The sequence below is a fragment of the Stylophora pistillata genome, chromosome 9 (genome assembly GCF_964205215.1).
Source record: "Stylophora pistillata chromosome 9, jaStyPist1.2, whole genome shotgun sequence".
Classification (NCBI taxonomy): Eukaryota; Metazoa; Cnidaria; class Anthozoa; order Scleractinia; family Pocilloporidae; genus Stylophora; species Stylophora pistillata.
Window position 1 is genome coordinate 21,021,200 of NC_142527.1, and position 15,896 is coordinate 21,037,095.

The window sequence follows — 15,896 nt, forward strand, 5'->3', positions numbered from 1 at the left end:
ATTTTAAAGAAGGTTTAATCATTAGTTGAGATGGGGCACTAAAAAAATTCCATCCAATTTTTTAACTAGGAGAGACATGTTGTGATGAATATATGACAATAGTGTTAATGATGCTGATGAAAACATTGATTAGTATATAATAAAACAGTGGATAGCGTTGAAGGCGCGCTCTGATTGGCTAGTTAAAATTCCGAATATCTTTTGATATTTACCTCCGAGCAACTCGGGAAGAAATCACTCAAATTAACGACAGAGGTGTATATTATCTCACTGTTTTAGTATATACTAAAACAACTACTCACCTCAGTGTCGGTGGTTAGCGGTGGATATTTACCTCACCGCTTCGCGGCTCGGTAAATATCCACCACTAACCACCTCCACTTCGGTAAATAATAGTTAATTGTTAAGTAATAAATGTAACAATAACAGTTGTAATGGCAACAATGATGATGTGTATAGCAATCCTGGAAGTGGGTTTAATAATACATGTACATGTACTAGTGATAGTATTAATACTTGTACTTAATACTCATTGTATCTGATTTATCACTTTCACGGGTTTATTACGAATCAACTCAACTGCCTGCTCCCAGTTGGCTTGTTAGCTCAATTGGTAGAGCGCTGCACTAGTATCACAGAGGTCAGTGGTTCGAATCCCGTACAGGCCTGATTTTTTTCAGGTCTGATTTTCGCCATTGCTTAAATAGCGCTATCTACTGCGAGGATCTTGTATCATATGTATCTAATACCGCAGTTCAAACTATATGAACTTCATATATTTCATTGTATCTGATAATATTAATACTATAATACTTATAATGCATCATTAAAACTATTCCTAGTGTTCCCCTCTAACGACAACAATTTTAGCTTTACGACGAAATCCGTTCTCTCCGTATCTAATTGGTTAGGAAACCTTCAAAGGACTCACCTCGTACTTGCTGTTAAAACCCTTGATAAGCTGTTTTAAAGATATTCCTGGGGCTAGGCATTTGCTCCGAGGTATGGTAACCTCTATTGGCGTGGAGTCATCTCTGGTAAAACTTGGGTTGCAACAGCTAAACTTAATGAGGTCATTATGATCTCGCAATATAACTCCGCAGTTACAAGTTACACTGTTGGCATTGTTGCAGGCCCACTGTCTTGTCTGCACCTGCAAAAAGGTAAATCACCAGTAAATTTGGAGTAATGTGATCGCTTCCTCGAGAATTATTTTTCAATATGTTTGACAGTATTTAAAATCATTCACTTCCTTTGCAAACAACAAAGCCTAGTTTCAAATAAATAAATGATACTATCCAATTGAGTATTAGCGTAAATATAACGATAAAAGTTGGCCAATTATCTTAGTCCTTGATGAAACAATGCATTAAAGAAAAATCATAATAAAATCCGTTCTGAGAATAAGTAGGTAAGCAAGGTAACAAAGATTTTGATTCAAAGAAAAAAAATCTGTCGATTAAACATTTGGCATTATATGGCACTCGTTGTACTAATCAAAGATTGAATAATTACTCCTTATTCTTCTTTATTACTCCTTGAACACTCCTCTTAATTACTCCTCTTGATTATTTCAAATTATGATATTTATATATCGTGATAGTAAATTCAATTAATTCCAATTCACATTACAAACGCTTGCATTCATCACAGCTTTCATTTCTCGAAACATGAAGACTTTACGAAGTTTGGAAGGCATTGAAGTGGCTACACTTGCTCCTTTCGTCCACTCTTTCTTGTTTCCCTGTCTAAACTTTCCGCAGCCAATTGCAATTCATCACTCTCTTGATACTAAAAAAATCATTGAAATGTGGCCTCCAGAATTTCTTTCACTCAAAATTTCTATGCTAATGATATATAATTATAATAAAGTTCGGATATCACGTGGGCTGTCAATGGTTGAAAGGGCGTGCTCTATGGGAGTATAGAACATGGAGTTGAAGATGTCACGCCATCTGCCAACTTGTAACATGGCGGACAAAATCCCGAATTTTTCTCTCGGGTTTTATTCGACCCAGAAGTCCTCCACGACCTGGAAGACGAAAGAGAAAACGAGCTTTTAGCGTCGATCGATTTAGAGGATATTGTCAATGACAATGTGATCTACCCGTTAACTGAAAGTGAGGTTTCCAACGAAGTTAATTATGAAAACAATGAGCGCGGCGGCAACTTAAACAGGCAAAGATTAAAAGATATGTAAAGTGCCGCAATAGACGACATAATTACAAGAGCAGAAACAAAGAAAACCAAACAATTCACCAAATGGGCTATCCGAGTTTTTGAAGGTGAGTTTTTTCGTTGCAAAAATATAATAAATACAATAGGAAAACCTCGAATAGAGTGGACGCACATTTGCTACATTTTCTTGCCAAAAAAAAAAACAATCAAGGAAAGTGGATAATTTTAAAATTGGCTAGCACACACACGTTTCTAACCAACAACTATACCTTTCTCTCGAAAATGAACACCAAATTACAAATAAAAATCTTTTTTTTTCGTTACCGTATTTTAATAGCTTGGTGTAGTGAAAGAAAAGTTGCCAAGAACCTCCACGAGATGAACAACTAAGAGCTTGACCTAAAACTCCGCTACTTTTACGCAGAAACACGAACAAAAGACGGTGCATTGTATTCAAGGTCAACCCTTCTTGGATTGCGAAATGCAAGTGAAAGATACCTCAACAACCCGCCATTTAACAGGGGTATCTCCATTTAAAAAGGTACAGATTTCCAAGCGTGAAACAAGCTCCTTCAGAGTCAGATAAAGCTAAACAAGCGCGAGAACAAAGAAAATACAAAACACAAACCTGCAATTCCAGTAGCAGACCTCCAAAAGTTGAAGTCGTCAAATACAATCCGGGGAGACAATCCTTGAGGCCTTCTGCGGAATATTTGGCTTCATATAACCTTGTACTGGTGTCGTCGAGGACGCGAAGGTCTACGACAGTTGACGAAGCAAAGCTTCCAGTTCTTATTAGACGACAACGGACGGGATTATGTTTCAATGACCCATGACGAGGCTACCAAGAACCATCCAGGGGGGGATTGAAGACATCAGCAGTGTAGAAAAGGAGGCCAGGATGTATTCAACATCAGAGGATCCACTTTCTGACGTCCTCAAGTGCCTCAAGAACTATCTCCAGAAGTTAAATCCTGCCTACAAAGCACTCTTTCAGTACCCAAAGCGAACCGTGAAACCTGAAGATAAAGTTGGGTACGACAACAAGCCTCTGGGGGTCAACAAAATTGAAATCATGATGAAAGAAATTTCTAAACTAGCGTCTCTTTCAAGAATCTACGCGATCCATAGTGTCAGAGCCACTGCAATCACGCTGTGGTCCACCGCGCAAGTTCCATCGCGGCACATAATGGTGATCTCTGGTCATCGCTGTGAGGCTAGCCTGAGGAATTACAATACTCGTGCATTAAGTGAACAGCTAAGGGCTTGTTCAGATATCCTCTCTGGTGCATTGAATGGAACCATCTCAGCCAAGTTCCTCTGATCCAGCCACTAAATCAGAAAATCCTCCCGCTGCTGTAAACTCGACCGTTGTTTATTCACAGAACAACACGGCGCAGCAGTTTGTCAAGTTCCAACCACAAGCTTTAAGCAGTTCGTTTTCAAATTGTCACGTTGATAACGTCCAGGTTTTCATGGGCCAAAATTCGGCCGGATTTCATTAATCATGTTACTAAAGATACTGGTTTTTGTACGCTAAAAATGCACTTTTATGCATTCGAATTATTAAGTAAGATTTGCGATTCTTCGCGATAGCTTTTGATGATTTGACATTTTGACAGCTTTGGTCTTATCCATCCAATCAAATTAGGTTTCCCATTCTAACAAGGATTCTGATTGGCTTATTGTAAGCGTGCTCTGTCAGAATATAGAGCATGCTGACGACATTGTTGTTTGCTTTTAAAATAAAGTTTTTTGGAAATTGCAAGTAATGCATGAGGAATTTAACGGATTCTTTATTATAAAACAAATAGAGAAGCCTTGACTGTGCTCTGTTTTGTAGTAAAGCACTTAGGAAGCGGCTAAAGCACTCAAGAAGTGGGGAGAAACAAGAGACGTAGTCGAGTGTTTCTCCTTACACTTCTTTCGGGGTCTAGCCCCTTCCTGCGTGCTTTACTACAGAACGGAGCTCAGTCAAGGCTTCTCTATTTGTCAAATAGGCACATAAATTGTAAAAATTTGATATATGTCACCTCAAAGTTTTTTTCCGTGTTGCTGTACAAAGTAAAATCCCCATGACCCATGAAATCTCTCCAGCCCACTCTACAAAACGATTGAAAAAAAATAACATAATATAATAAAACAAACAAACAAATGAACAAAAAGAAAAAAAAACAGGGGATATTTCTTTTGGACGAAGGACGATAAATATGAGTGAAAAGGACTTTGATGCTGAAAATGTTAGTAGAGTTGATTATGGTAGGGGGTGTTGCATTTATTAATGGGATACGGTGCTCTCTGTGTTGATTCTCATAACAGTGATTTCCGGTTTGATTGTAATGATGGTGCATGCATGGTGGACAGGTGACTTGACGTTTCCAAGTGTTGGTGTTAGCCTTTACCTGTATGATCAGTGGCGGTAGCTTATCCATAATTTTGTTTTCTTAGGATCATGAAACTACTACTGCTGCGTTCCAAGCTAGCATGGTGTTGTTTATCTGCGAAACACATATTCAACTACGCGCCTTCTCTGCTAGTGAGAATTGATTCCGAGCTGTCCTAACTCTGTGAAAGTGCTCTGTGACAATGTTGAGCAGTGACCTTTAACCATGAAAAATTCTTTATAGAAAGATTTTGCTTATTTTGGCCCTTTATGAATAACTGTCGATCTTAGTATTCTAGCATTTAGGTACGTTTGAACGTACCAAATGTTATAAGGATAGTGATACACCGTTGAAGGTGAGTAAGATTAGTATTACTATATTTTGCCACCTTGGATCCATCATGAGATAGTGAGGATCGGTAACAGATCTGCATTTACGCATCTCAGTGCCTTTCTGTTGTACCGTAATCTGAAAAGCGCAGATAATTAAATGTAAATAAACTATGTAAATAAGGCTGAGGTACTATCTGAGGTCCGTGGGAGACAAAAGCATTGTTTTTCGGTCATTGAAAGACGATCAAACTGATATAGTAGCGACTAAACTGTAGTCCTGTGACCTTAACAGGACACCTTACACCCTATCAATAATCAGTAAAAAATGTAACGGGGGAGGGGAGGGAGGGAAATGAGAGAGGCAAACGAAACGAATTAAAACCAAAGAGCAAAATGCAAACAACTCGTGTTCACCTGAAATTTCACGTGGCTTTATCATGTTATAAAATGTTTTTACTTGTTTAGAATCATAAATTTCTTCTTTTTATGGCAACTAGGAAAATATAGTGATTGACGGTAGCACTCTGAAAAGTTTCCTTGTTTACACGGTACGCTTTCTACGCCAAGGTTTTTGACAGGTGTAATTTGAATGACGCAGGCAATAAGAAAAGTTTAAAAAGGGCTATCAACCTCTTTCATGTAGTTTACATATAGTTTTTTTTTTCTTTTCTGGTTAACTTGGTAATACACGGACATATAAATATCGCAGGGGTGCTCACTTGAATGAAAACGTTTCTCAGCTTGAAGGGTTGATGGGGGTAGAGCTTACACATGATTTTTTCAGTGCCAATCCGTTGTTTGGGAAATCTTTAGTTGCTCCTAATCAGCTGCTATATTACTGAAGGAGAACTTCAGTAGTACTTCTCAAGCAATTTACGAAAGCATAATGTAGTTAGCAAAATCGCACACCCCTGTGTTAAGAACCAGTATACCTTATTACCGCAGTGTTTGTCAATATTTTGTTGATTTTTTTTTTTTTGACGATCTAAGCTCTCTCCTTGATTTCTGTTTATCTTCGATCCCAGAGGGAGCTAATGGAGAACTTAAAAAATGCAGAAGCACCGCATCTGTCATCTCTAAAGTATCGCTGCTTGTCCCACTGCTGTTTCAGGCACTTGTTTAACACATTTGATAAAAATGTGGCCCACGGACACTCTGTTTCTGTTTATGTACTTTGTTCGTACCTCAAAATGGGTTCTCTCTTTTGGAAAACGACCTTAACATAGGTGAAAATTTCCCCAGGAAAATATGGAAACCGGCAGTGAATTTTTTCTTTGCGTGAAACCGAGTAACAAAGTAACTAGACGTTGGAGAGAGCCCTCAACGACAAGTAGAACACGTTGTATCCACACTTGAGTATTAGTACAAAGATTACCTACCCAGATTGTTGGCAAGCCGAAGAAACCCCAGAAATCACTATCGTTATGGTTGGTAAACCTAGGAGTGATAACATTCAGCTTTTTACTGCCACGGAGGGTATTACAAGTAGCCCCGATCTGTACTGCAACAGAATTGGTTTCTTTCATTTCTATATGACAGTTTTTTTCACCCATGATCCATAGGCCAGGAGGAAGGAAGAACTTCACAAAGAGGTAGAAGCCCTTGGAATTTTTGCGCACTGGTATTGTTGGAGTGAGTGTGATAGTCTTAGGGGTGTCACATTCCTTTATGATGAGGGTAGTGGGATAGACCTGAAAAATACGTAAAATATGTTCTACTGAACTTCACTCATTTATTTCTTTAGGCCATCTCATGGTTTTTTTTTTTTTTTTTTAAGCCTCATAATTCTACTTGGGTCAACCAGTACTTAGAATATACTGAAAAGGCTCCAAATAAATTTGCATCCTCTAACTGGTTCAAGAAGCCGCGATTCAATCATCCGACGCCTATCGCATTCTGTTATAAGGGATGAAAACGATTCATGCCCAATCAGGAGTCGTATATCATGTTTTTTTCACGTGGGAAGCTTATCGGAGCGATCCACACTCAATTTTCACTGGCAGCGTTTGGCTTTTCAGACTTCACTTCAGCTATCAAGGTTCTGTGAAGGATTATTCGTGAAGCATGGAGAAAAAATACCCCCCAAAAAAAACAAACAAACAAACTCAGTGAGATATCAAACTTTTAAAGGAAATTTTTAGATATTACTTTTCAATTATTGAAGTCAGCCAATTTTGAATGCATTGTTAACGAGACCTTACATACCATGGTCCTGAAGCAATTTAGATAACGTTGGCTTATTTACCTGTATACCAGCGAAAAATGGTTGCGTGATGTGCATTGGATCTGACCAGCTACTGGGATTTACATTAGTAAACCTCGCAGAAACATTGCAAGATATCTGTTAACATAATGAAAAAATAAATCAAATTACGTTCATTCAATCAGTGGAAACAAGCCATTTCAATATCAGAAGCATAATAAACACGAATGTGTATGGAATGAAAATCATCTAAGAATGGAGAGAAATTGAAGTTATAATCTGTGAAAAGGTTGGTAGGTAATAAGCTCCATATGTGTCGTGATCAAAAGCAATCATTCTCTGAAATACAGCTGTATCGAAGAGGGTGAAGATGGAATTCGATCTGCTTTGAAAACATACTCACTACACTTAAATGAAAGAGAATAAAACCAGCTGGCAATATTGAGTCCTCTCGATCCTCATCATTTAATACTAAACAGAGTTTTAGCTGATTTCCAAATACCGTCCATGTTTCTTTCACGCGCTTTTCACGTGAAAAAAAGGTTATTATCCATACAAATGAGGAACTGTTAATAAAATATTTTGATAACCACAGTTATAAACACCCTGTGAAAATTGAACTCATTACACGGTGTTTCACACGTGAACTTTAGCTAGGTGATGTAACTTACATGCTTCAAATTATTACGTACTACATTATAAGTATCACCAGAAACGGAATTGTAGTTTTAAGTCATACTTAATTGATAAATGTATTTAGTAATGAAGCACGTTTTACGTGTATAGCAACTAAGTATAGCACATAATGTAATCACAGATTCCACTCGAAAGCACAGTCAGCACTCTCTCTAGCTCTGGTAGGGCATTAAAGAGTATCAAGACTAGTGGATTCTTCCATTCAATTTACTGATTAAGGGGATGGCATATCAACATAAATCAAATCACTTCGCAAAGAAGATTTAAAACAATGATTTCTGATTTCTTAGTGTGCCTGATAAATCCTCACCCATAAATGTAAGGTATCGCGAAATTCATTTAAAGTCGAGGTGCCACAGTTGGCAGGAAAACTTGATTTGGGTGAAAAAAACTATCGAATTATGTTATTTCTTTAGATTTTATGAGTGCAAAGGTCATCCCAAAATCCACTTTGCCCCTGGCCATAAGTATAAGAATTATCTAAAAATGACGTGAACATCTCAAAATGTTTTTAACTTGCCGGATCATGGAAAACTTGAAAAGTCGCATAAACTGCTCCATGTAAGGTCTATTTAAGAATTTAAGAACATTTCAGCTATACTCACAAGGCAACAAGCCTCAAACAAAAACAACCAAAAAGACACATTTGCGCTGGCATTCTATTCAAATTGTATTGAATGAGAGATAATGCCAATTAGTTTTGACGTCTTTGAAAAATAAGTAACAAGTCACGGAAGAATTATCAACTAGGGTTGGAGTTTACGGGAAACATAACTGTTTACAATCAACTATCATTTTTAACACAAAATGCTAATTAATATTGATGACTGGGCTAAAGCTAGAAATTGTTCTAAACCTACTGACGTTATCTTTCTAGACATGTCCAAAGCTTTTGATAGTGTACCACACGAGCGTTTATTGCTTAAGCTGAATAGGTACACCATAGATGGGCCTTTACTACAGTGGTTTAAACATTTTTTGACAAAGAGAATGCAACGCGTTGTTATTAGAGGAAAGTGTTCGGATTGGACGTCAGTGAAGTCTGGGGTGCCCCAAGGAACAATTCTTGGCCTTATTTTGTTTATCATCTACATAAATGACATCTCAACAGATTTGACATCTACTGTTAAGATTTATGCAGATGATACTAAAATCTACCGAACAATCAGTTCGCCAGATGTTGATATCCCTGCCCTGCAGAGTGACCTAGATCGATTGAGTATATGGGCAAATAAATAGCAAATGCACTTCAATCCGGATAAATGCGAGGTCATGCGTATTACACATAGAAAGGATAAAACTAAACCAATTTACTCGCTGGGGGGGGGGGGGGCAATTTAGGTCGGTAGAGAACACTAAGGACCTAGGAGTAACCATCTCTTCTGACCTGTCCTGGGGCATGCATGTATCTGCAACGGTAAACAAGGCAAATATGGTACTAGGTATCATAAAGCGGTCCATCGGAACTAATAGCCAGTACATGTTTTCGCAGCTCTATAAATCACTGGTCAGGCCCATACTGGAGTATGCGGCTCCTGTTTGGAGTCCGTATTTGATTAAGGATATTACGGCTCTAGAAACGGTTCAACGAAGAGCTTCGCCACTAGCTTTAAGGCAGAAACGAGGCGAAATGAATTACGAACACCGTTGCAGCTTACTAAAATGGCAAACACTAGGAAAGCGGAGAAAATTTCTATCTCTGGTTCAATGTTATAAGATAGTTTTTGGTATTGATCACCTCTCTTTCCCAGATTTCTTTGTGTTTGCCAATAAGCGTACAAGAGCTAACCACGACTATAAACTTACCTGAAAAGAGCGGTTTGTAATTGTTACAAATATTGTTTCTTCATTCGCATTGTGGGGAAATGGAATAGCTTGCCAGGATACATTGTCCACGCCGAATCACTGTCTATTTTTAAGAGTAGACTTAAAATTTATTTGAATATTTATTGAATTTTTATTGAATCTGTATCCTTTAAATTTTATCTTTTGTATGTTTTTAGTAAGGGAAATTGTTTTTATACAGGGCTAACCTCACGATTTTCCCTTTTCAAGATGTATTTTTGACATTTGCGTTCTAGCTTCCTGAATAAATGTTATGTTATGTTGTTATATTATGTTATGTTATGTTATGTAATATTAGTTGCTATGGTAACAACACCAAATAAGTTAAACCTGTGTGACAAATTGTGACATTTGTTTTTTGCATTTTCTGGTTCTTCTAATTCAGTCACATCCTCGGAGACCCAGGGGCTGTGGGTCGATTTCAAGTTAGGGCATGAAGAGCCCCTGGGTCTCCGAGGATGATTCAGTCATCATGCAAACTTTTGTTCAGTTTATGTCATTTAATATGACTTATCTTTATCTCTATTTTACAAATGAAGCATGAATTCAAGTGAATCTATAAGATAAACTACAAGATTTAGGATTTTAGTTTTTGGTTAGTCCAGTTTGAGATTCTGTAGCTTCAGACAAATTCTCTCAATCATTAACCACTGTTAATGACTTACCCTCTGGCCTGGTTCAAAGTTGCTTAATTGAGAACGGATTTCCTTCCGACCTGAACCTGGACAAGACTCATCATTTTCCAACTGACCACTCCTTGGAAGGCAGAATGGCGCTGCAGCTTCTATTAACTTTCCTTCCGAATACCATTGGATACGGTATGTCACATTCTTCCAAAGTTCAATTCCCTTTAGAAGAGGCACTTCGCAATAGAGTTTAACCCTGTCTGTGTCAGGATCAGCCATGTCGACATAACTTATATTTGGTCTTCCCAAGTATGTGTTACCTGGGAATTTCACAGGTGTAGCTGTGAAGAAAGAGAAAAGCAGTAGCCTTTCTGTAAGACAAGTAGGTCAATTTAAGGTACAGTGAGACAAACAGTTCTCACATGTTAAAAAAAAAATCATAACCAAACCATAATCAAAGAATAACCAGAAGGTAACATCTCTACTAGATGGGCATGTAAGTTTCCGCCATACTGAATTTTTGGTGACCATTACCTTTACCTGTTTAAGTGTGATTTGTTTCTGAGCTTCCTGGATGATTTTTTTTTTGTCTTTTCTAAAAATGCATACTTGTTAAGAAATTTCTTTATTCTTTATTTTAGGGATAAATGGTGCGGCATGGAATGGCCCGAGATCTCATTAGCTAGAGTTTTCCTTTAATGAGAGCATACCTGAGCATGTATTCAGTGACGTCCCAGTTTGTCCATAAGGGCATGGCTTCCCATTCCCTATATCATGAAATAAATGAATAAATAGACAACAAATAAATATATTAATAATCTCAAAACGAAAATCTACATAGTAGTAGTATTAATTTTCAAAAACTTCGCAATTTGAAAATATAGATATTATATATAATTTTCCTTTTACATCAAATTAAAAAAAAAGTGTTGACCGAATAAATCCTTGGCGCAATTTTTCAATAAAGAAAGTACACAAGCTGCCCTCCTTCGAAATTCCAAAATTCTTTTTTTCACCCTCGCACAAAGACAAGAAAGGTATTGTTCCTTCGATGTAAAATATTCATGCGTCGTCTACTACATTTTAATGAGAAAAAGAGAGGTACGTATATAAATTTGATACATATTTTCAAGTTGCGACGTTTTTGAAAACTAGTATATAAATACATATATGCACCCGTACACATGTAAACACACATACTTGCATACGTATGGATAGATGTCAACATAGAGGGATGAGAGATAGACAGATAGAAAAATATATATAGACTCAAGTAAATGGTACATACATGTACTGTAAATATACCCCTGATTTCAATCACGTTGTCAAAGAAAAAAGCAAATATATACTGACTCAACGACTGCAGAAAACCTTATACAGATCTTACTGATTTCTACTTAATCCACTTCACACGTGATCATACATTAATGTTTAGGAACAGAACGATGTTGCATACCTGTTGAGGCTATCCGTTATGTTATGATTTAATGTCATGATTTAATTCATATTTCTGCTACAACTCAAAATAGCAATTTTTCACTATTGCGGCTCTGACCTCCCCGTGAGAACTGAGGCTGGGTGGAATTATGTGATTTCAAAGATTAAGTGAATTTAACCTTTATATGGCAGTGGAGAAACATCTAACAAAACTCACAAGAAAGTAATTGCGTTGTGATTGTATTTTATTGTTGCTTTAAGTGAGTTAAAAAACATGAAGTTGAATATTTCTCAGCCAAGCTTTTAAGTATGCTTGAGTTCCTGCTCATTAGCAAACGTAAAATTTATAGTGGAAGCCGAATGAAAATATGGTAGACCACTCGGTTGGCCTGGATTTAGTTGCACGATAGCGAGTCTAGACGGTACTCGGTTTATTTTTCTGAGTTTTGGTTTGACAACGCAACTCTTGAAAAGTTAATTATGCGTCGTTGACGATCTAAATTGGGATAGTATGGGCGCCCCTACTGGTAAAGAAACTGGTTAATCCATACAAAATTTATCATATAAAAGCAAAAGACAACATTTTTTGTCATTTTACTGGCGTAATAACCACTTGCAGCGAGTTGTCGTGGTAGGTATTTCAGTTACGCTTCATTAGCCATTTATGAAAGCAATTATACAAATCTGAAAGGGAACGTGTGCTTCCCACAAGTGCCGAAATAATGGGAGAATTTTAAGGGTTGAAAGCTTGCTAAGCGTTTATGAGTAGCACAATGTGACAACAACTGCGAAATTTTCAAAGCTATTGCAATAAAAGAAGTAACTAAAAAAGCACTTAGAAAAGCTAAGAACCTTACCGGCGCAATAGGCAATGTAGCAAGAATATGTTGGCTGGAGATAATAGACGAAGTATTGCCCATTACAATTCTTTACAGTTACTCCAAAGCTGTAAAAACAACCACCTCTCCTGTCAAATATGTTAACACAGGCTTGAACTAATTTCACCACATTAGGAGCAGGATGCACTCCATTCAACCAGATCGGAGCTTTAGTACCGCAGCGGTTTTGCGTCACCATGGAAGTCGGCATTTTTCCTCCAACAAAGCTAGTAAAGCGATACCATCCCTTTTCCAGAGTGTGATCACATAGTGGGGTTTGACCTGGCTCCCACACACTTTGTGTACTGCGTCGAGAATCACTAATATCTTTATAATTTCCTTGTTGGCAGCACTCATTACAGCTAGCAACGCCTTGAACAAGAGATGCACGACAGAAGGCGACAAGAATAAACACACATACCACTATTAATCGCGAAACATTCATGACTTTATATGATATTTTCGCACGGGACGTAAAACTAGTCTTCCATATACGAGAGCTCTTGGACTGGTATGTGATTACCGTATATAACGGTAAATCCCACACGTCTTGGTCATGCGTTGTCATAAAATATCTGTGGCAAGTTCAAATTCAAGTTTAAATTTAGATGGACTTCCTGGATGTCTATTACTCTCGCAATTAATGATACTGCTTTACAAGGCAACCCAAGGGAATTAATGACCCTTTGCACTCTTAATGGTGCAACCCACTGATCTACACTTCCTTGGGAACTGATACCATCAAGGGCTTATATTTTCTTAAGTAATTCCACTACCGCGCACTAACTATTACAGAAAAAGCTTTAGCTACAATGGCGCCACATTATGGAACAGTTTACCACGCGATATAAGGAACACAGAGTCTCTGGGGTTATTTAAACGTAAGATCAATGACATTCTTTAAGTCTAACGCACGGCATTCACGGAAAACAGCTTTAGTGTTATAGTATGTAGTTTTAATTTTAAATATCTTAGCGTATGTGATATGTATTTTTATAGGCTGATGAATTGATCGTGTCTAAATAAAGATTACAATACAATACAATACAACAATGCGTTGTTCAATATTCGTTTAAATTTCTTAAGGAAGTAGTTTACCAAGATTCTTTTTTAGCATTCTGTGCCGGGATTGTGATTGGTTTAAGCTTACGGAAACTATCTAAAAAAAGGTGGGAGTTTTTCGGTTGACGCAACAAAGGAAGGATAGCGGTAATTTGTTCCGTTTGTGCTGAAACCAAAATCGTCTTTTCTTTTTGAAATTCTTAATTGACTCATCAGCAGATTTTTATGCTAAAAGGTTAGGTAAACATGATCACTAGGACAAAACCGATCGACTGCAACTGCGACTGCAAGTGCGAAAGTAAAACCTTTCAAATGGGTTTTGATGAAAAAAGAAAAAATTAACAAAAAATAAAACAAAACAAAACCAAAAAAAAAAAAAACACACACACACACATAAAAACAGATTTGTCATACCTGAGTGGTTGTAAAGACATCCGGTTGGTAACGTGCAGATTCTCGCTCAAACGGCATATTTACATAAACAAGAATAATTCTTATTACTTTAGGCAATATATAGAGGCATTTCAAGACAGAATAATGATCACTTGTGCAATTCCCGACCACGTAGACTTGCTTGTTCTTTGTTCCTCAGCCGTAGTAGATTTTTAGTTCTGAATTGCACATTTCACGTAACTTGTAGCCGTATATGAACAATGTAAAGAAATTTCTTTAAATAAACTATGATGCATAGAATCGAATAACGTGACACGATCACCCATGGTATAGTTTTTCAAAAATAGAACTATTTAGAAGCGATTTTGATGACCAAACTTGGTAAGGTAACTCATTGTTTGCTTCAATAACTACATGCAAAGAAAATTACAAAAGTAGCAAAACCAAAGAAAAGCAACAAAACAATTCTCCAAAGCAAAAATCGTGCAACGTACCAACATCAACACGTCTCCCTACACGTTGTGGTTATCATGTCTTTCTCTTTTGCTAGACGAGAGACGTCTGTATACCCAGGATTATGAAATATTTTAAATAAGCTGAAGTCGCTGTGCTATACAGTGATAATATGACTCTTTGAGCGTTGTCTATTCACCGGCTACCAAAGTGCAACAAGGACTCTAGTACATAAGTATGATAAACTCGAAGTTAGATTCTCAGGGAACCGAAAGTTTTTGTACTCATACGAAATTATAAAGCAAGTTTGGAAACGCCGCTACAAGTATTTTTTTCTACTAACTGCGGATACATGTAGTGTATCGGCAACTCGTAAACATTTTAGCCTTAGGCTCCCCTTACAACTTTTCTACTATATGAACTCGTAGTGTGTGGGGTAAATTCGGTTTAAAACTTCTCTATCTGTACGTCAGCTAAAGGCATTGAAAAACTAGGTGTGATATATAGTTGATGATGATAGATAGTTTATTACTAAATAAAATACATTGCAGCCATAGGCTGAATTGCGTGCTTTTCACAATCTTTGATTATATAAGACAACCAATTACAAAAATGCTACGACCTAAATAAAATTACTAATATGACAACTATAACTAATATACAACAGTGGGATAGCTAAAAATCTAGGTTACCACACGCGCACATAGCCGGGATAAATAAAGATTTAAAACGATCAGTGCGAAAGCGCGGCATGTTAAAAACGCGCCGGTGTCTAGTATTGTAAGCTGAAAGATGTCTATCTGGTAGCAAATTATATAATTTGTGAGATGGATTTGAGACAGACAAAAACAGATCCGTACATAATTTAATGCGTCTGTCATAGAGCGAAGCTAAACCGTGCCTTTCTAAAGAATCATGGCATGATACTTCTGGTGAAATGATGGATAATGCGCGTCTTTGGACCCTTTCAATGTCATCACTAAGATAAGCAGGTAACGCATGATGGAATATTTGTGCGCAGAATTCCAGAACAGGACGTATAGTTGTACAATAAAAATTAATTATGTCATCCGCTGGAACGCGGATGACATAATTAATGGTGTGGGAAATATGCCATCATTGCAAAATGTGGTTTCAATCGAAACTGGCGGTCAACAGGACACCCCGTGGGAAATTTCAAATTATCTGTGAAAATCATTTCCTTGACGTCAAATCAAACGAGCCGATGATTATGGCGCGTTTATACTGTCAAAATTCAACATGTCAAATCGAGAATCAACATTCCAAAATGAGCTCCATAGCGCCAATTCAATCAACAAACCCTGTCTAAATCGAGTGCCATCTTCTCGTAGCGGACGGGTTAATTTGATCAGATACTTTTTAAATTGATTAGGTACCTTTCAAATCGA

General features: G+C 37.3%; 1 protein-coding gene across 1 annotated transcript in view; it reads right to left on the bottom strand.

Moving 5' to 3' along the window:
* Positions 1-13,755, bottom strand: part of LOC111341908 (von Willebrand factor D and EGF domain-containing protein) — a 47,580-nt gene extending 33,825 nt beyond the window's left edge. Inside the window, exons 1-8 of the mRNA XM_022948955.2 lie at positions 12,559-13,755; positions 10,975-11,031; positions 10,304-10,605; positions 7,140-7,235; positions 6,274-6,585; positions 4,951-5,030; positions 4,212-4,281; positions 932-1,153 (exon numbers count right to left, since the gene is read on the bottom strand). Coding sequence (XP_022804690.2) covers positions 932-1,153; positions 4,212-4,281; positions 4,951-5,030; positions 6,274-6,585; positions 7,140-7,235; positions 10,304-10,605; positions 10,975-11,031; positions 12,559-13,147 — 1,728 coding nt within the window. The 5' untranslated portion in view covers positions 13,148-13,755. The remainder of the gene's footprint in view (positions 1-931; positions 1,154-4,211; positions 4,282-4,950; positions 5,031-6,273; positions 6,586-7,139; positions 7,236-10,303; positions 10,606-10,974; positions 11,032-12,558) is intronic.
* Between the last annotated feature and the right edge of the window lie 2,141 nt (positions 13,756-15,896).